This window comes from Narcine bancroftii, chromosome 1 (assembly GCF_036971445.1).
Source record: "Narcine bancroftii isolate sNarBan1 chromosome 1, sNarBan1.hap1, whole genome shotgun sequence".
NCBI lineage: Eukaryota > Metazoa > Chordata > Chondrichthyes > Torpediniformes > Narcinidae > Narcine > Narcine bancroftii.
In genome coordinates this window covers 81,315,507-81,336,460 of record NC_091469.1, presented here as the reverse complement: position 1 = coordinate 81,336,460, position 20,954 = coordinate 81,315,507, and the positions used below count along the sequence as shown (strand labels likewise).

Genomic DNA, 20,954 nt, shown 5'->3' with positions numbered 1-20,954 from the left:
TGACTTCAACTTGCAAGTGGACTGGGAAAATCAATTAGGTGTGGGAAAACTAGAGAGTGAGTTTATAGAATGTCTCTGCGATACATTCTTGGAACAGCTTGTGATGGAACCTACCAGGGTAAGTCGATTCTGGATTTGATACTGTGCAATGGCGTGGAGTTAATAAGGGACCTCGAGGTAGGGATGCCATTAGGTAATAGTGACCATAGTCTGATTACTTTTAATCTGCAAATGGAAAGGGAGAAGAAAAGGAATTCAGAAAAATTAGTGCTACAGCTGAGTAAGGGTGACTATACAGCTATGAGGGAGGAGCAAGCCAAAATAAAATTAAAGGACATTGTAGCTGGGCAAAAATGGCAAGTATTTCTAAACATATTTCACAGGATTCAGAATGTATTCATTCCAAGGAGGAGGAAAGGCTCTACGAGCAAATGGCAGCTGTGGTTGACAAAGGAAATCAAGTGCAGTATCAGGTCCAAAAGAAATAAGTATAAGATGACAAAGCAGAGTGGGAGGTTAAAAAAACAACAGAGAGAAACTAAGAAAGTCATTCTGGAGGGGAAAATGAAGTATGACAGTAAATTGGCCACACAAGTGGCGCGCAGCTGGGAGATCCATATACTGACTCCCTACCTAGACCGAACGTCACTGAGGACCTCTTATTTGTAGATGGTATCACTGAGCTCCAGGGCTGACACTGGGAGAATCAGTCGATGGACCTTCACTTTGTGTCCCACCACAGCAGTGTGTGACAGGACAGTAGACTCATGGGATAGCAAAAGCTTCATCAGTTATGTAAAAAGGAAGAAATTGGTTAGGGCCAAAAGTGGGCTCTTAAAAATGGAGAAAGGTGAAATTGTCAATGGGAACATGGAGATGGCTGAGAAATTTAACAAATACTTTGCATCTATTTTCACCAAGGAGGATATAGGTTATGATCAGATAAGGGATAGGGGTCAAGCAGTATCTAGGGACTTGGTGAAATTACCTCAGGAAACAGAGAAACTGATGGATATCCAAATCCAGAAGCAGGTGGTTGTGAGCAAATTGTTAGAATTGAGACCTGATGGGCTACATCCTAGGGAGCTTAGAGAGGTTGCTCTGGAAATTGTGGAAGCACTGGCCAACATTTTCCAAAGTTCTTTAGATTCGGGGGAAGTGCTTGCAGACTGAAGAGTGACTGATGTAGTACCACTTTTTAAAAAGGGAGGGAGAAAGAATATGGGAAATTATAGACTGGTCAGCCTGACATCGGTGGTGGGGAAGATATTTGAATCCATCATTAAAGGAGAAATAGAAGAACACTTAGGAAGGATTAATAGTATCGGTGCTGGTCAGCAAGGGTTCCTAAAAGGAAAATCTTGATTGACTAATCTGGAATTTTTTGAGGATGTAACAAGGAGGGTGGACTCGGGAGAGCCAGTGGATGTGGTGTTTTTGGACTTCCAGAAAGCCTTTGATAAGGTCCCACACAGGATGCTAGTTAGCAAAATCAAGGAACATGGTATCAGGGGTAGGGTGCTGTTATGGTTAGATAGTTGGTTGAGAAATAGGAAACAAAAGGGTGGGATAAATGGGTCATTTTCTGGATGGAAGAATATGACGAGTGGGGTCCCGCAGGTATCGGTGTTGGGTCCTCAATTGTTTATCATTTATGTAAATAATTTGGATGAGAGGATTAATAACTACATATGCAAATTCGCAGATGACACTAAACTGAGTGGTAATGTGAAGTGCGAGGAAGATGTCAAGAAATTGCAGGGGGACTTGGGACAGTTTAGGGGAGTGGGTGGAGAAATGGCAGATGAAATTTAATGTGAGTAAATGTGAGGTTGTCCATTTTGGAGGCAGAAACAAAAGAGCAGAGTATTATTTAAATGGAGTTAAGCTAGGGAGTGGGGTAATGCAAAGGGATCTGGGTGTACTTGTTCACGTCATTGAAAGCTAGCATGCAGGTTCAGCAAGCGATGAAGAAGGCAAACGGTATGTTGGCTTTCATAAAGAGGAGATTGGAGTATAGGAGTAGAGAAGCCCTCTTGCAGTTATACAGGGCCCTGGTGAGACCTCACCTGGAGTATTGAATCCAGTTCTGGTCCCCATATTTAAGAAAGGACATACTTGTTATAGAGGGAGTGCATCGCAGGTTTTCGAGGTTAGTTCCCAGGATGGCAGGATTGTCATATGCGGATAGGTTAGAAAGACTTGGATTATATGTGATGGAGTTTAGAAGGATGAGGGGAGACATGATTGAGGTATTTAGGATTATCAAAGGGCTTGACAGGGTGAAATCAGAGCACATGTTTCCAATGATGGGAGAGACTAGGACTAGAGGGCATAGTTTAAGAATATAGGGAAGGCCATTTAAAACAGAAATTAGGAGAAATTTTTTTACCTAGAGTCGTGGATCTGTGGAATACATTGCCACCGAGGGTAGTGGGGGCGGATTCACTGGATAGATTTAAGAGAGAGTTGGATAAAGCTCTTGTGGGCAAGGGAGCTAAGGGTTATGGGGATAAGGCTGGGATTGGTTACTGAAAGAGAAAGATCAGCCATGATCGGATCAATGGCGGTGCTGGCTCAATGGGCCAATTGGCCTACTCCAGCACCTATTGTCTATTGAAAACAATAAACCAACACAAAAAGGTTTTTCTTAAGAAGTTCATTTCATTTCAGAATACAAAATATTGTACACCAATTTTTACTTACTGTAAATTACAGGACAGCCAGTAAAGTATCTGACAAAGAGATTAACATCCAGAGCTGCACTGGAAAGAATAAGTCTTAAAGATGGATGTTTTTGCAGCAGATCCCTCAGTTTAGTTAATAAGAAATCACTAAATCGATCTCGCTCATGTACTTCATCCTGTGATATAAAAAATGGAAAATAGGGATGAGTTTTCATTCTTAAAAATAGCAAAATACAAATTTTAATTTGTACAATTTCTCCTTTATTCAGTTATCTGCTTTTTTGTGTCATGTGGTGAACAGCCTTCTCTTACAAGATTAATTCCATCCATTTAATCAAAGGGCAAGTGAACTGAGGGATACTAAGAAATGTTCACTTCCTCCTGTATAGCTCTTAATCTAAGTTGCAAGGAAGCACATTCTGTTAGCTAAGTTGTTCAAACAATCATACCCTGTCTTTATCATTTAAATATGCAACTCTTCATCTTTTTAATTTGTTTCAATATGGGGCAGCATGGTTGGCGTAGCAGTTAGCGCAACTCCTTTACAGCACCAGCGATTGGGACAGGGGTTTGAATCTCAGGGTGTCTGTAAGGAGTTGGTATGTTCTCCCTATGTCTGCATGGGGCTCTGGTTTCCTCCCACCATTCGAAATGTATCAGGGGTGTAAGTTAATTGGGTATAAATTGGGCAGCATGGACTAGTGGGCAGATTATGTCTAAATTTCATTTCATATGGAAAAATACAATCAGCATTTCTGAGAACCTGGAGAATCTCAGTATGAACCAATGAGGGCAATTAGATGGCAGTCAGGTCTTTGAGCAAGCAGTAAAGAAAATTAAAAATGGATATTATCAATTTCTCATCTATTACTTCTGTCGAAATTAAGGTAGATACACTTGAAATAAATCTTCCTAAGAATCAATATAAACTTGCTTTTATTTCGTGTTTGTCCTCAAAAATTAAAGAAGAAAACAGCAAAAATGAAATATTATTTATCTTTCTCCAATAAACAAAGTAGGACAACTTTTACTTTATGAGACCATTTATTTTCTTGGAATGATAAGCAACATTATGTTGGTAAGGTTCTAAAGATTATACTTACAGCAATGCAATTGTGTGTTTTATTTAAAATTTATTTTGCCCCCTCTAAGTCGGGGGTCCAAGCGCCTGGACTCTCTCAGTGTGGTGGTGCATTGGAGGTGAGGTTGCAAATTTCATCATTGAAGCAGCAGGAGTAGGCGTGGGGGAACAGTGGGCTCGCCAGCCAACCCACCAGCTGATGGATCCCTCCAGAAGTTTCGGTTGCAGCAGAAGCGAGTGGAGAGAGGTAGATAGGAGGAAGGAAGGGAAGGGGAGGGGGTGGAGGGAAATGAGTTGAAATTGACCAGGTCAAACTATGCTCGGGCGTTGAACTTCAGCTACACATCCATGGCTGCAAGTGACTGTCGTGGAACGATCGCTGCCCAGAGAACAGAATGGCAGCTGTTTGCAAAAAGCTGCAATTTGAACAGATGGACTGCAAGCTGTAAGTCCACCATTGGCAGAAGAGAGATGGGATCCAGTTGATCGTTATTGGGGGTGGGGGGGGAAAATGAGCAGATGGACATTAAGTCGCATAGGTCATAAGTCAGGGAATACCTGGTACTTACTATACCTGCATGCTAACTTTGTGATTTATGCACAAGAACAGCTGGATCCCTCTGTACCTAACTGATTTGCAATTATATAATATGGTAAATAGGGAATGACAAAAAACAGTTTAATGAATTTTCATGATAAAATGTATCATGCTTTTTATGACCTGGATTTGCAAAGTGCAAGACAGGCCACAATTGTTGGTGACAGTAAAATTCCAATAATCTAAATCTCTTGGGACCTTAGTGATGCCAAACTAGTGGATTATCTCAACTATTGGATGCTCTTCCAATGAACAACCCAAAACATTTCTCATTATTTAAAAAAAATATACATTTTATAATACATTTGCTAGTCTAAAGGGGAGCATGGGAACCAGGTCCTCAATCAGTCTAAAGGATACACAAGAAGTGGCGGGGGGGGGGGGGGGGTGGTGGTGAGTGCCTCAAGATGTTCAACTACACTGTACCGTGAGTTATACCATATTTGTACTTCATTTGTTCAAAAGATAATAATTTATTAAATTAGAAGATAGCCTGAGAATACAGAAATGGTACATAGAAATGGATAAATGTATTCCATTGGAAAAAATAACATATAATTTAAGAAATAACATCACAGTATTCAAACAAATTTGGGAACCGTACATGGAACACAACAGAGAAGTCCTACTGCAGACCTCCACCACCTAAAATGACAGAAGGAGAAGAAGATGAAATGAACTGACCCAGTATATAAAAGTAGATGACACAAATTTCTTGTTTATTTTCATTGTGTGATGACATTGTTTAATGGGTTTAATGGATCATATATGTTGAACGTTGAGTGGGTAGGGAGGGGGGCTGAAGGAGGGAGGGAAGGGAGGGGGGAAAAGGGGAGAAAATGACACTGTATATATTCAAGAGGGAAATGTTTGTGTGTATTTTGGTCAGTATGGTTCATAGTGTAAAAAATAAAAACATTTAAAAAAAAGATGTTCAACTACAAACACAGATGTGGTGGAGGCAGGTTCCACTGCAGCCTTCATTATGGAAATGAATAAATTCTGGGCTTCCCCATCATTAACAAAACAGGCATTCTGCCAGGCCATGAAAAGTATGGCACTCACCACCACACCCCCCACCCCCCCCCCCCCCCCCACTTCTTGTGTATCCTTTAGACTGATTGAGGCCCTAGTTCCCATGCTCCCCTTTAGACTAGCAAATGTATTATAAAATGTATATTTTTTTAAAATAATGAGAAATGTTTTGGGTTGTTCATTGGAAGAGCATCCAATAGTTGAGATAATCCACTAGTTTGGCATCACTAAGGTCCCAAGAGATTTAGATTATTGGAATTTTACTGTCACCAACAATTGTGGCCTGTCTTGCACTTTGCAAATCCAGGTCATAAAAAGCATGATACATTTTATCATGAATATCATGTATCAGCATTCTCATGTAGGTTTCAGACTGCTGTTACCCATGTTAACACAGAGCAGGTCAACACAGGCCTTTGATGCTTAGAACTGCCCAGAGTCATCCTCTATAGAACAGTGATCCATCAGTTATGCTGCAATTTCCGGGTGAGTACTGCAAAGAAATACTCGTACAGGCAAAGCCACATGGAAGACTGATGTAAAGGGAATAGTCACTTCTTAATGACCAATGTTTCAATACATGGAAAGTATTCTGTCCAGGTGCATCACTGCTTAGAATGAGAATTGCTTAGCCCAAGAAGAAACTGTAGAAACCAAAATACATCCTGCTGGAGGAATTCAACAGGCAAAGTAGCATCAGTGGGAGAAAAGTTGTCAATGTTTTGGAACCCTTCATCGAAACTGGGAGTGGAAGGAGTGTGTAATAGCTAGTAAAATGAGGACAGAGTGGTAGTGATTAGACAGGGGCCATCAGTATGGGATTGGTGAATGTTTAAGGATGATGAACAAATAGTGACGGTAAGGTGTGCAGCTGGGAGATAGTCAGTTGATAGGACAATGCCAAGGTGAGATGGAGGAAACAGAACAAAAGGGGGTCAGGTGGAGGAAGAAGCTGATGAAGGGCAATAAGTAGAAACAAAGGCTACCAGGACCAGAATTTAATGAGCCACAAAGGTGATAATCATAATTATTAAGGGAGAGACAAAGGACAGATGGAACCAAAAGAGGAGAACATCCTGTTGGTGAAATGTGGATGGAACTAGAAATGCGAGGAGGATGAGCAGGTGTTGGGGTTGAGTAGGGGTATGTCAGAAAAGGAACGAAAATGGGTGTGGAAACAGGAAAGAAAAGAAATTGATCAAGAGGAAAGAGAGGAGACTCTTCATCTGAAATTGGAATACCCAAAGTTCATACCAGTGGGTCATAGACTGTACAGGCAAAATAAAAGGTCTTGTTCCTTCGTTGCACTGGGGCCTTTCCAATCCCACACAGATGTCCATCATAGGCTTTCTTCACAACCAGAGATAGGCCCAACATAGTCAAGAGGAATATCATCTCATTCTCTGCCTGGGTAGTCTGAACACTGAATTTTATAATTTCAGGTAACAAGCATGTGCTGTCCTCCCCCATTTCTGCCCTCTTTCTGACATATCCTCAACTCTACCTCCCTGACCATTCTCATCCTCCTTGGGTTCAATCCTTTTTTCACCAACACAATTTTCTTCTCTTTCTGTTCCATCTAGTCCAACCCATCCCTCACCTCTTGATTTCAATTCTTGTAGCTTTCTTCCTCCACCTGACTCCATTTTTATTGTCTTGCCTCTCCCTCCCTTCATGGCATTTGCCAAACAATTACTTCTATCTCTCCACACCACCCCTTACCCTCTCATCTGTCCATCATTCTTCACCACATTTTTGTGTACCAATCTTAACTTGTCCTTATCTAATCCCTCCCATCTCTTTATTATACTGGCTATCTCCCCTCTGCATTCTCCACCCTAATGAAGGGCTCTGACCCAAAGAGTTGAAAATTTCTTTTTCCTCCCCTGCTAGACCCACTAAGTTCTTCCAGCAGATTGTTTGTACTCCAAATTTCAACATCTGCAGTCTCTTCTATCTCCAAAGACTGTATACAGTGAAATCACCATTATCTGGCACTCAAACAACCAGCAAAAAAAGGAAATAAATTGTAAACATTTAGAAAATAAATAAGAATGAAAAAATTTTAAATAAGAGTTTGAAATTGTAAAAGTGAATGTTCTCTGAAGCAAGACACAACCCAATGGGAGCAAACAATCAGCTAGCGGAGTGTCCTGCTCATGCCCTGCCTGCAGCAGCTGTTTGAATAAAGTTATGCTTGAATAAAATGGCAGTCCCCAAGATGAAGAGTTGGCTGATGCCTCTCATCGCTGAGGCAACTCTCGCACAGTGTCTCCCAATCCCTTCCTGGTAAGAGTCTTTATCTTTATTTGTATATTATTAAGTATATTAGTAAGGCTTTATCTGTAAACTTTGGTTGGGGGGGGGGGGGAGGTTAATTATGATAGAGACACAATTAATGTAGTGGCTAGTTCACCGATATTACAGTGCTCGTGACAGATTTTGAATTTAAGGAAGGTAAGCCGAGGGCCTGACCAGGACACTGGTGTGCAGGTGAGTTGGGTTGCGCCGAGGGCCTGACCAGATCACTGGTGTGGAGATGAATTAGGTTGATTCAAGGACCTGAGCAGGATACGAGGATGAAGGGCCAGTCAATACCACTCCCCACTGGGGCGACTCTCCTCAGAGCCCAACCATTTACCATGTATATCCGACCTTGCTTTGCCCTTCCAAATTGTAACACCTCACATTTTTTTGCATTAATTTCCATTTACCATTTTTCCAGCTGGCCCAGATACCTCTGCAAGCTTTCAACACCTTCTTTGCTGTCCACAAGGCCTCCAATCTTTGTGTCGCCAGCAAACTTGCTGATCCAATTATCATTATCATTCAGTTCATTGATGTGGGTGACAGACAACAATGGTCCCACCACTGGGCACAAGCCTCCAGTCTGAGAAGCAACCATCCACAACCACTCTCTGGCTTCTCCCATATAACCAATGTCGAATCCACTTTACTATCCCATTATGAATACCGAGTGTATGAACCTTCCTGATTAACCTCCCATGTGGAAGGTTAATCATCCCATGTCAAAGGCCTTATTAAAGTCCATACAGACAATATCCACAGCCTTTCCTTCATCAACCTTCCCAATAACCTCCTCGAAAATGTTTATAAGATTAGTTAAACATGACCTATCACGACTTGGCTTTACTATATTAGGTCGGCTTGGAGTCCTTAGCCAAGTCATTAACATTGGTCTTATCATTTATGATTAAATCACAAATTCAGATCACACAAAATATGCCACATAACATAATGTTGGCAACCTCAACACCAGCTATTGACCTATAATCATCTTTGACTGAAAACAAACTATCAAAGGCTTCCCACATTATAATGGATATCAAATGCCGCTGAAAATTAATAACTTTAACTCCTACTCCCAACCTCCAGAGAAGCTGCAGGATGTGGCAGACTTTAATAAGTATGTCCTAAAGGAAGAGCAAATAAACACTGATTCTCAATGAAGATCAAGGAGAATTGGTGTGTGACACTAGGAGCTCCTGCTGAGAATCTATCTCCCATCCGCCCTTGCTCTTCTAGAAACTGAATAAGTTTGTGTGCTCTCTGCTCACTACAAGTTGGCATACAGTTGGCACTGCATGTTAATTAAAGCTTTGAGATGACTACACTGCATGCTTCCAATGGATTTTAGCTGCCCAAATACTAATAAGCTCACCAGCATGGTTACGATGTGATTTAAACATCATTTGGGGAGCACATAGCAAACTTCAATCAAGAAAATATCGAAAAACCACGAACCACAGAGCAAAATCATAAGGCACTTCTTTATATTGTTGAAAAGCATATATTTAAGGCATTTTTCCTCAATTTGTTTCATTGTTTTAATTAACTCCCCAGTTCAGAAAAATATACAAAGTAGAATTCTGATAAACTTACTACTATTACATGAGTAACAGCTGCCAAAGTGCCATCTCCAGCCATTAGAGTTCGAAGAAGAACTCCATTAGTACAAAATGTCAGCAGAGTCTTTGGAGAAACTCTGTAACAGAAAACATTGGCATTAGCAAGTTTAATTTTTTTTGTATGGCTTTGTGTTAAACAACTTCTTCCACTGTACCTGCTTTCCAGTCTAATTTGGTAGCCAATTGTCTGCCCAATCTTCTCACCCCTCTCTGCAGCAACTCTTTCTGCCACAGCAATTGCTGCAAGTCGCCTGGGCTGAGTACAAAATATCCGACAAGGTATTCCATTCTTGTAGCAATCATCCAGAAGGAACTGAGGGATCTGAAAAATAATAAATGAATATTCAGCCAAACTCAAATTAAAACACAGACTTGGAAGGAACTTTCAACTCCACAACAAAATATATTTGGAAATATTTAGAAAAGACAAATTAATGATAAAAATTTGATGTTATGATTGGCAGAATTTATGTGCATATCACTGTATATCAACAATTATAGATAACAAAAAAAACAAACCATTTTTATACTTTTTCAGAACCACAGGAACAGGCAAGTTTTCAAAACCCTTTCAAATATTAACTTGTTTTTTTAAGAAAGGGGTAGATAGCTAATCTAACTTTTCAATCTTTGCCTGGCATTTTATTCCTTAATTACACTAGTGTGTGAATACTTGTCAAGATTAAGTCCCAAAAACAAAAATTGCTGGTAATTATATGAATATCATAAGAATAAAATTTAAATTCTTCAGCTTCTAATCCTTCTCAGTTCTAATGAAGGGTCCTTGACTCAAATGTTAACTGTATCTCTTTCTACAGATGCTGCTTTCCGTATTTCCAGCATTTATCACTGTCAATAGACACAAACCTCAATTGATTGAAGAGAACATAAATTAATAAAAGGTCGATGTCAACAAAAATAAACACACAACTATAAGCTACAAAATAAAATGTTTCTCCTGAAAATTCTTTCAAAGTTTACACAAAATTTCACTTCAAACTTATAAACATCAAGTTTTAATAAGTCACTTTTCACATACAACAAACACAAAAAAAAAGAAAAATAATTGAAGAATTTTGGTAAAAGCAAAAGAAAAATTATATTTTTAATATTGAAGGAGACCAGACCTGAGTAGTCTTTCCACATCCAGTTTCTCCAACTATTAAGATGACTCTATTCCCTTTTATAGTTTTCACTATTTCATCTCGCTTCTCAAAAACAGGCAAAGACTGTCTAAAGGCATCTAAATCAGAATCTCCGCGCTTTGGTGGAACTTGAGGAATGCCATTGTTGAGTCTACCACTGGTCTTATTCATTTCTCGGTTGTTTTCTGAAGAGACAAAGAAAATTAAATCAACTAAGTAATTGCTTGAACATCAATGCAAAAAACACAAAGTAATACAATGCACAAAAGTTACAGACTGTAACAAGGGAACCTGTAAAAATAAATAGACAGACATTTTGGATTTGCACAAACACAGTACAGATTAGGATAGCAAAACTCCAATAATCCACTCAGAACCATGATGGTGCTGGCTGATCATTCAGAACTCATCCAGCAGCATCACGGGTGATGGTTGGGTATTTGCCATACTCGGGGACCCAAGTGACCATCCTTTCTTCCACTCATCAGAATGTGGCTCCTGATCTCCTTTCCACTTCACAGGGTTCAATTTCTCACCTTCCCATTCACTCAACAGAGCTTCAGCTGTTGTGCTTCCTCCAACTTGTACACAAGAGAATATACAGTTTTAATTTTTTTTTAAACATTAGGGTGAAACATGAAAGTCTGCAGACACTGTGCTTGTCATAAAAACACAAAAATTGCTGGAGGAACTTAGCAGGTCTCGCAGCATCCATAGGAGGAAAAGACATATAACCAATATTTTGGGTCTAAACCCTTCAAGGTATGCCTACCTTGAAGAAGGAATCAGGCCTGAAACATTGGTTATATATATTAATGTAATCTCACTGGCTCTCCATTTAGCTATGGATCACCTGGACACCAAAACGCATATCATCGACTACAGTTCAGTTTTCAAAACCATAATACCTTGATGTCATCTTCAACTATGGAAAAAATTGAATCTACTTATAGATGGAGATTTAATCCATCGTTGTTAAGAAACGTAGAATTCTGCGATTTTATACGGAACCAAAAAAAAAACATAATACCCTCTGTGCTGGTCAACAAACTCGCAAACCTGGGCCTCCTTATCTCCCTCTGCAACTGGATCCTTGACTTCCTCATTGGAAGACCACAGTGAGTACGAATTGGAAACAATGTCTCGCTTTCACTGATGCTCAGCACAGGCACACCTCAGGGATGCGTTCTTAGCCCACTTCTCTAACTGCTCTACACCCTTGACTGTGCGGCTAGGCAAAATTTAAATGCCATCTTTAAATTTGCTGATGACACCACGGTACAAAACACTAAAGACGAACACCCAGTGGCACAAGGACAGCTTCTTTCTATCTGCCATCAAATTTCTGAATGGACAATGAACCACACACATTACCTCACTTTCTCTTATTTTACATGGATTTTCATTTTAAATGTAATTTTATAGCATTATTTTCACTGTAATGCTGCCACAAAACAATGAATTTCATGACATGGCAATAAATTCTGATTCTGATTGAAGAAGGGATCAGGCCCCTCTGGTTATAAAGATATATAATTGTTGTTTATATAGCTTTAGCTCCTATGGACACTGTGAAACTTGCTGAATTCCTCCAGAATTTTTGTGTTACCTTTTAAGATATTACACAGGTTTTTCTTAAATTTCCCCGTAAACCTGTTAAGCTTAAAGAGGGGTACAGGAATCAGGTGTACTGGGAAATCAATTATAAAGCTGTGCAATATCTTAAAAGTAAGTTAAAAATATCTTGGGAACAATATCCAACAGTCTGAAAATTCTGTTATCTGGCATCACCAAAGTCCCAAGCATGCCAGTTTATAAGAGCTTTACTGTAATTGGGAAACAGTGCTTCAATAGAGTTCAAATGATTACTGTTTATCACAAGAATAGATGTTTTTACCCATTACTTTTTTTAAAATCTAAAAATGCCACTAGCTCAAATACATGAGATTTTTTTTCCAAATTTCAAATGTCCAATTTTAAATTTTAGCATATTATTTTTCAATTAGCAATATTTTTAAAATCAGGCACAACCCATTTATTTCAAATAAATAATAATTTGTAAAAAGCTAACAAGCTGACCTTCCAGAACCATATAACATAACACAGGCCCCTTTGGCCCTTCCTGTGCTGAACCATTTTTCTGCCTAATCCCTTTATAACCTAGTTTCCATTCTTAAAAAAGAGGCCAAACTAATTTCAAGAGAATTATTAACACACATTTATTTTCCCAAATACAATTATTTCCCTTCTTCAAAACAAACAGTTGTACATACCTGCTTCAACAGTTAATACATTCCCACGTTCAGTTCTGGGTAAAAGGTCTGTGCGTTCTTTATTTGTCACAGGAAACCTCTGAATTAGATTGTGTATAGCATGCTTCATGCTGTGAGTCAGTGTGCAGGTCATGACAGATTGAGTCATCTCAGAACCATCTTTTTTCTTTAGTGTTAGAAACCTATGTGCCCCTTTCCTGAAAGGGGAAAATAAAATAAATAACTCTCAAAGAGGGAATGTTACTATATTTACAATATGGCTCTCAAGAACTGTTTTAAATAATTTGGTAATCATTTTTACATTTAAGTGGAAAAGAAAATTATTAAATATGGATCTTTAAGCATACTTAAATACAAAACCATCTCAAATACATGTTATTTCCTCTGGCTATTTGTGAACTGTGTTTTTTTTGCACAATTTTTTTTAGCATTAGTGACCAAAGAATATTACAGCACCAGGCATAATACCTTTGGAACTTACCCTTTGCTTTTAGAAATCAGGCCAAGAGACTGGGCAAGACGATGAATAAATGCTCTTTCTGTACTAGTCAAGGAGGATGGAAATTCCATTTCTAGAAAGAAAAAATTATGTGTTGCAGAGAAATAATGTAACTGATATTTGTAGTATTTTTCAGAATATCAAGCGTCTTTACTGTATTACCAGAAGACTTCAAGATGTATCTTTAGAACTCCGCAACTCCACAAACAATGGTGAAACAAACATTCATCAATTATGTTTAGTAGTTCACCTAATTCTTACCACAATAATTAAGTTCATTGACCTCCAGACAGGGAATATGCTGTTCAAAAAACATATGGAACTAAAGGAAAGTTCTAATATCAAAATGCAAAATACACAAGATGGTAAATTGTGGTCACAATTTCTCTATAATTTCTTCCAATCCCATGACCTGCATCAGGTATTTACTTAAATCTTAACCTATAATCTGACCAACACAGAAGACACCAAAGATACTCTGGTAGACATTAAGAACCCATGGTAGTGTTCAAGTGGGATGATGCTGTCTTACACCCTTCACTCCAATCACCATCATAAGAACAGAGTAACTAGCTATTCATTTGCATGATTTGTGGAATCTTTGAGTACACAAACCACCTGTCCCATACTTAAACCACTGATTATAAAATGTTGGGATGCCCCACAGTGAAAGAATAAATTTCCTTCACTGAATGTCTTCAGTGAGCCAAGTCGTTCTTTATTCAAAATTAAATTTCTCCAGTTGCCAAGGGGTGATCAATGGATTGGATCAAAAGCTCAGGAATTAAACCACGATACATATGTTAGGGTAAGAGAAGGAATACATTCATTCCTTCAGTAATAATTCCAATGGAATATGGGATTTAATTTTTAAGATGATATAAAAATGAGCAACCAATAATTATTTCTTGCCATCACATTTCATAGAAATTTTCAGCAACAATTGCACTTTTACTTCATCCACCTTTTTGATCGCTGTAACGGAATCTCTCTAGGGCAATATTTACTGCAATTTTAACTTCTTCATCAATACGGATATCTTTAAATCCTTTGGCTTTAGAGACAGTTTGGCTCGACTGGGCACTGCCTGGCCGTGGCGATACACTTGTAGGTCTTGACATATTTGATCTGAAGATATGAAAATAATGTAATATTTTCATGAATATCTGAAATCAATTCTACACAATATGACATAATATAATCAAAATGTTTAAACAAAATTCCTACTTTAGTGTAATGTGACTGAGTTTCATTGTTCAAAGTGAATGCAAATATTTCATAAATTTGTAGTTATACTTCATGAATCTTGCAATCTTTATCATTATTCAAGTAATCTGCTTACTTCATTAATAATTGCAATAATTAAAAATTAACCTAACAGCTTTCTACTGATTAGGACATTAAACATCTTCAGCAGTACATACATAATGTAGCAAATCAAAGTGAAAGAAAGCTGCAAGTACTGAAAACTTGAAACAAAAACAAGTGTTAATGTTTCTAGTTGATGACCTGTACTGTTTACTAAGTGGACCAGACCCAAATATATAGAGAATTATATTGGAAAGAAGCAAGCCAAATATTCTCTGCAGCCTTACCCTAAATGCAGCCTTCAACAGTTGTAAGCTAAATTATGAATACCATCCCACCAACTATAGTAAAACCCCTGTTATCCGGAATTCATGCAACCTGCATCCTCAAGCAACCAGCAAGAAAATCAGGAAAATAAAGGGGTAAAAAATGTGGAAGTTTAAAATTGATCCACCTTGCTGCTAGTTCACTAATCACAAAACATGCAATCTCTAGCAACCAGAAAATTCATTAATCCCCATAGGTGCTGGATACCAGGGGTTTTACTGTACAACCCAAAAGAACAGGACAAAGGATGGAAGGAAAAATAGGGAACAGAACAACAGGGAAGCAAATCAGTAATAGCTATAAGTGCAGGCATATTCTCTGACTTGATAGCTGCAATGTCACCTAGCACACATCCAGGTGCAAATCTTACTACTTCTTGCAATTAGTTATTTCAATTTTTAAACAATTAATTTCTCCTTTTCAATTTTAGTGAATATTGCCACAATATATTTGCAAGCTTTAACAAGTTTCTGGGGTTTCTCCTACAGTCTTATCTGTAATGTTATTGAACAAGAAATTGAGTAGGATAAACCCAAAGCAAAAGTCGTCAACTGGGAAAGGATCAATTTCAATAAGAACAGATCTGGCCCAAATAAACTGGATAAAAGGCAAAAATTTAAAAGGTGTAGATTAGAGATAAATCCAGTAACTGGAGACCTGTTAATTTAACTTTGGTGGTTGGAAATGTTCTGGAAACAATAAGCCATAAACTTTGCAGTCACTTAAATAAGTGTGGATTAATAACAAATACCATCATGGATCAGTTGGTAAATTGTTTTATAGCGATAACAGATGTAGTGAGATAAAACAAAAACAAAGTGATGGAAAGTCACAGCAGATTAGACAGCATCTGTGAGAGTGAAGCAATTAATATTTCAAGGCAATTGATGGAAGACTAGTCTAAAACATTAGAGCTCATGTGATCCAAGGCAAGTTGGCAAATTGGATCTAAAATTGGCATGGGAGTAGGAGACAGAGGGTGAGGGTCACATCTGTCACTGGAAGTCCAGGAGCAGCGATGTATCACAGGGATAAGTGCTGGGACCTCTCTATATATTAACCACATGAACATCCAGTCTTTGATGTTACTATACAAGGTATGGTCAGTAAGTTTGCAGAGCACTTAAAAATTGGTGCCTTGTTAATCATGAGAGGACTAGCAAGTTAAATAAGTGGCATAAACTGGTTCGTGAACAGGGTGATCAAGGCAGATGACATTTAATCCTAATAGGTGTGAGATAATGCATTTTGGGAGGTCTAACAAGGTTAGGACATATGATGTGAATGGTAGGGGTCCAGGAAGTACTGGAAATCTGACAAAAGAGAATGTTCTCAATACCAGCTAATCAGCAAGCATCTAAAGAAAGATAAGCTAAGAAAATGTTGCAAACTTAAATTACAACTGTTTAATTCTGATACAATCAGGAAAGGCTGGTTATCTGAAATCAATGATTGAATTCCAAACTATTGAGGTGTTATTCCTTGAGCTTGTGTTGAACTTCACCAGAACAGTGTAGAAGGCCAAGACTGTTCTGGCAAAACAGTCTGCATTTGGTTTCTCTAATCATTACATCATGAGTCTCAAATGTAATAATCTGAACTGGAAGGAGTGATGACTTGCTGCTCTACCTCAAACTGTTTGGATCCCTCAGTAGTGGGGAGGAATGAGGTAAAAGAATAACATTTTCTTCACTAGCAGTTGCATGGGAAATCCCATGCGAAGTGGTGTAGGGGATGATGAAAAGCAGACTAGGGAGCTGTGAACGAAATGGTTCCTTTTAAAAGCTTAAAGAGGTAGTCAGAGGAATGTGCTTCCAGTGGTGGAATCTCACTGAAGGTGGCAGAATGGTGTGGAAAACAAGAACAAGGAAAACCTTAACATTGCTCTGGATGTGAAGAGATGACATGAGGGCATAGGATTAGTAAACAGAGAAGATTCAGTGGAATACCATTCCAACTAAATTAGGAGGAAGACACAGGTAAGGGTAAAGAAAACTACCTTCGACGCAAGTGTGGAAAGATGCAACAAAGATTGAGAATTTAGGAAAATGAACTGGATATTTTTTTTACAGGAAGAAGCGTGGGAGTAGATGGAGTCATAATTTTGGCAGTCTAGACTTGCCATGGATCATGGTTACCAGTCTATTCTGCAAGATGGAAATAGAGAAGGCAAGAGTCAAAGAAGGACTACATGAAAATAAAGGTGGCAACTGGCAGCAGAAATAATAAAATTTGATTTCTGTAACAGTTCGTGACGTAGCACCAAGACAATCAATGTTACAAAAAAAAAATTGAGGAAGAGGGCCTGGGCAAAATTGATGAAAGGGCTGTTGCATACATCCTTCCAAGAGATGGGCATAATTTGGACTGACAAGTTCCCAGAAATATACTCTGATTTGGAAAACGAGTGGAGTTAAAGGAGACATTAGATATAACAATATATTCAGACCTATGAAGACCACTAGTTAAACCTCAATTTTCTTCCAAGAAGAAACAAGGTCATCTTGGTGAGCAATGGTAGTGCAGAGGGAATGGACATCCATCAAGAAGATGAGCTAATTAGAAGCAAAATAGAGTCTGTTTTTTTCAGACTAGAGTAAATTGAATAATGGATTCCCAGGGGTTGGCCCCAAGATTACCCTTCCAGTTAATAGAAATCAATGACTTTGACTAATGGTATCCCAGGCAAATTTCCAAACTTGCAGATGACATATATGTGGAGGTATATTTAACTATGAAGAATGCTGAGAAATCTTGTCTTAGATTTTGGTAGGAAGAATGAGAAGGGAATATGCTAGAGGGCACCATTTTAAATGGTCAAAAAACATCTGAAGATATGTTGCAAAATTGGTTGAAAGTGATGCAAGATGGAATGAGAAATTCTGTTATTTACAAGTCAAGTTTATTGACAATTTATTGTACAAGTATAACCCAATGACACTAGCAGTATACCAGATGTCGAAAGGTATCAGGGAAGGGAAGTGAGTCCAGTTATTATTTCAAGGGAAAAGATGCTCAGAAAATTGAATAGTCAAAGGGTGGCTCAGTCTCCTGGATTGTGTCCTTGGATCCTGAAAGAGGTGGTGGTAGAGATTGTGGAAGCATTGTAATAATTTTTCAGGAATTTCTGGCATGGTCAAGTCAAGTTTATTTTCATCTGATTGTAGAAGTACAAACCTACGAAACAGCATTTTCCAGTCCTCTGTGCAACACACACAGACACAACTCACAAACAACACGGATGAAGAACAAGTATTTCTTCAATGATCCTGGTAGATCACATCATTGTATTTGTGTGATTCTCTCTGCTGCTCTTAGGTTACTTGGTGGGGGGAGTAAGATTTTTTTCACACATAGAGTAGCAGGAGCAGGGGCTGTGAAGTTATAGAATTAAAGAGTCAAATTTATTGGTGGTTGGACCATGATACACTAAAAAAAATAGCATTCTGCTTGGAATTCCTGGGGGTTCTTCGGACTTTCATGTACAACCCACCAATTTGAATGACGCAAGTATATGCGAACTTGGATGCTCATACAGAAATTGCTTCCCTGTGTTTATGTTGATTACAAGATTTCAGAACCACACCGTGGAAGGAGTTTCGGCCCTCGTCTGTGCAACTCAACGGGGGGCGAGGGGGGGGGTGGGGGCGGACTTTTAGGCGGACGAGACAAGCCTGGTCTAAAGCGATTTATAAACCACTCTCAGAGCAGGCAAATGTTCATCAATCAGCAAACGGCCGTCACTTTAAAAAGCCAGCCAGCCTACTTTGTGCAACATTTAATACTGGGACCAGGCAATGTGTTCGGATACCCCAAGCTCGGGCTGAAGTCAGAGGTCACTGGAGGAATAAACTCGGGAGCGAACAGATCACCCGCTCGGGTGCTCCTGCAGAGGAGATTGACGCCCAACATTGGTCGACGCAATTACCAGGTAGGCCGCAAGCGGATCAACCGTTTAGTGAGAACATTGCTCCGGTCCGGGTTCAGCCAGATTACGCTGCAATCACTCGGCCCTCACCTGCGACGGTAACCGGACACTCGGCTCTCGCTTTCATTGACGCCGAACGGATGTTTGGTTGTATGACGTGAACTCCGCTCCCAGAGACGTCACAAATGGGCGGGCGCTTAACGTCACGTGCACCCACGCGTGCTCTGGATTGGGCGAACGCCCACCTCGAGTGATGACGTGGTACCCCAGGCAGCCCGAACCCGGTTGCTGTGCAAAACAGGGGGCAAGGAGCAATGGAGAGGGAGCGGTACCTGGATAGGAAAGATAATGTTCATAAAGGGACGTTTATGCAAAATAATGGAATGAAAGTAAGAGAACAGAGGAACCAAAGGAACAGGCCAATCTCGACTTCTTCCATCAACGTCAGGCTCATTTGTGGGTTTTCAGGAAAATGCTGACAGCGCAAGATCCAGCAAAAAGATGATCACAGTTCTGCAGTGATGCTGACTTGAGATTCAGACTAACTCTGAAAATTCTGTTCCAGTAGTTCCACCCCAGTTTCAATTCTTAAACATAGCTGAGTATGGAAAAAGTCCTGTCAACAAAAAGGACAAATCTAACCCATAGATAGATAGATGCTCCATCTATCTACCATAATTAAGCAAGATGTCAGCATAAATGCCCATCTAAACCTGAACATAGAGTTCAGCCACAAATTCCACAGAAGATATCAATGTCGCTTTGTCTGAGTTTGGCAATAAAGAACCCATTAAACTGAAATTCTACTGGCTAGACTCACACAGATGAAAATCCCTGTAATTTCTGGAGGCGGGTCATCAAGATATCACTGCAGAAGATCTTCAGGGAAGTACTCCAGATTATACAACATTCAGTTGCTTAATCAATTTCCTTTCTCTTTCACATCAGAAATGGAAATATTTGCTGATATTTACACTATTCAAACCTCCCTGAACAATGAAGCATTCATGCACCAAATCCAAGACAAGGTTCAGACATGAACTGCTCAATGCCACACTGATAAATGCACCACACAGGTGCAAATATTATCTACAAGATTCTCCTGCAAGAACACATTCAGCCACCTGCTTTTCACATTTAGTAGCATTTCCTTTGTTGAGTCCCATTCTATCAATATCCTTCGGTTGCCATTAATCAGAAGGCAAATTGGAGCAATGTCAAACACAAAGATTACACGATTTTGCATGAGGCAGGGTATCCTGCAGCGGGCCTTAACTCCAGACTTCCCAAAGTCCAATACTTACAATGCGCAGATAACAGTAATGCAATACTACTCTCTGCTTTCCAGGTTGAAGCTCCAACTGCATTGACAAAGTTTGGCCATATCAAAACCAAATCAATTAGCATCCCCTCACAATCATAAACATTTACTCCTTCCATCATAATTCCTCCAAAGTATACCCAACCCCGAAATGGCAAGTTAACTTTCTTGCAGGAAAGCTGCCCCATTGCACCCCTCAAACACATGACTTCTGCCACCAAGAATAGATAAATCGATAAATCACCAACTTCAAGTTTCCCTTCATTTCCCACATAATTCTGATTTGAAAATATATTGCTGGCCCTCCATCATCATTGAATCCAGCATATAACCATTTACGGAGCGGAAACAGGCCATGTCGGCCTTTCAAGTCCGCACCGGTTCACTAGAACAACTCCACTAGCTCAAACCTCCCGCTCACCGCCAATAAACCTCCAACCCCCTCACCTCCATGTACACATCCAACCTTCTCTTAAATGACAGAAGGGACCCTGACGCAACTATCTCATTCAGAAGTTCATTCCATTCTGAGTGAAAAAGCCACCTCTAATATTTCTCCTAAAGTGTTTACCCCCTGACTCTTAACTCATGGCTATTTTCTCTTGTCGTATATCTCAGGAATTTTACTAGAATGGATCTTGGTTTGTTGGACTAACTTCACCAGCAAGTAGCTCACCACCACTTTCTGGGATAGACAAGAAATGTTGGCTCAGCAACAGGGTTCACATTCTGATTGAAAAATGGACAGAATTTTTAAAAAGCAGTATTTATACAAAAGCCAGTCTAGAAAATAATTGGCTGCATGTGATTTAGTTCTATGGTA

General features: G+C 39.3%; 1 protein-coding gene and 1 long non-coding RNA gene across 5 annotated transcripts in view; one reads left to right on the top strand and one right to left on the bottom strand.

Annotated features, from left to right (window-relative positions):
- Positions 1 to 19,007, bottom strand: part of ythdc2 (YTH domain containing 2) — an 83,107-nt gene extending 64,100 nt beyond the window's left edge. For 3 of the 4 annotated variants that reach the window (XM_069930932.1, XM_069930942.1, XM_069930950.1), the window contains exons 1-8: positions 18,901 to 19,007; positions 14,212 to 14,375; positions 13,230 to 13,320; positions 12,749 to 12,945; positions 10,458 to 10,660; positions 9,486 to 9,652; positions 9,305 to 9,407; positions 2,707 to 2,863 (exon numbers count right to left, since the gene is read on the bottom strand). In XM_069930932.1, coding sequence (XP_069787033.1) covers positions 2,707 to 2,863; positions 9,305 to 9,407; positions 9,486 to 9,652; positions 10,458 to 10,660; positions 12,749 to 12,945; positions 13,230 to 13,320; positions 14,212 to 14,368 — 1,075 coding nt within the window. In that variant the 5' untranslated portion in view covers positions 14,369 to 14,375; positions 18,901 to 19,007. Of the gene's footprint in view, positions 1 to 2,706; positions 2,864 to 9,304; positions 9,408 to 9,485; positions 9,653 to 10,457; positions 10,661 to 12,748; positions 12,946 to 13,229; positions 13,321 to 14,211; positions 14,376 to 18,810 lie in introns of all 4 variants that reach the window. The other variant, XM_069930937.1, reaches the window with a different exon arrangement.
- The window catches only part of LOC138760425 (uncharacterized), a 177,394-nt gene continuing 175,093 nt past the window's right edge, over positions 18,654 to 20,954 (top strand). The window contains exon 1 of the long non-coding RNA XR_011355595.1: positions 18,654 to 18,813. This is a non-coding gene — a long non-coding RNA (uncharacterized lncRNA). The remainder of the gene's footprint in view (positions 18,814 to 20,954) is intronic.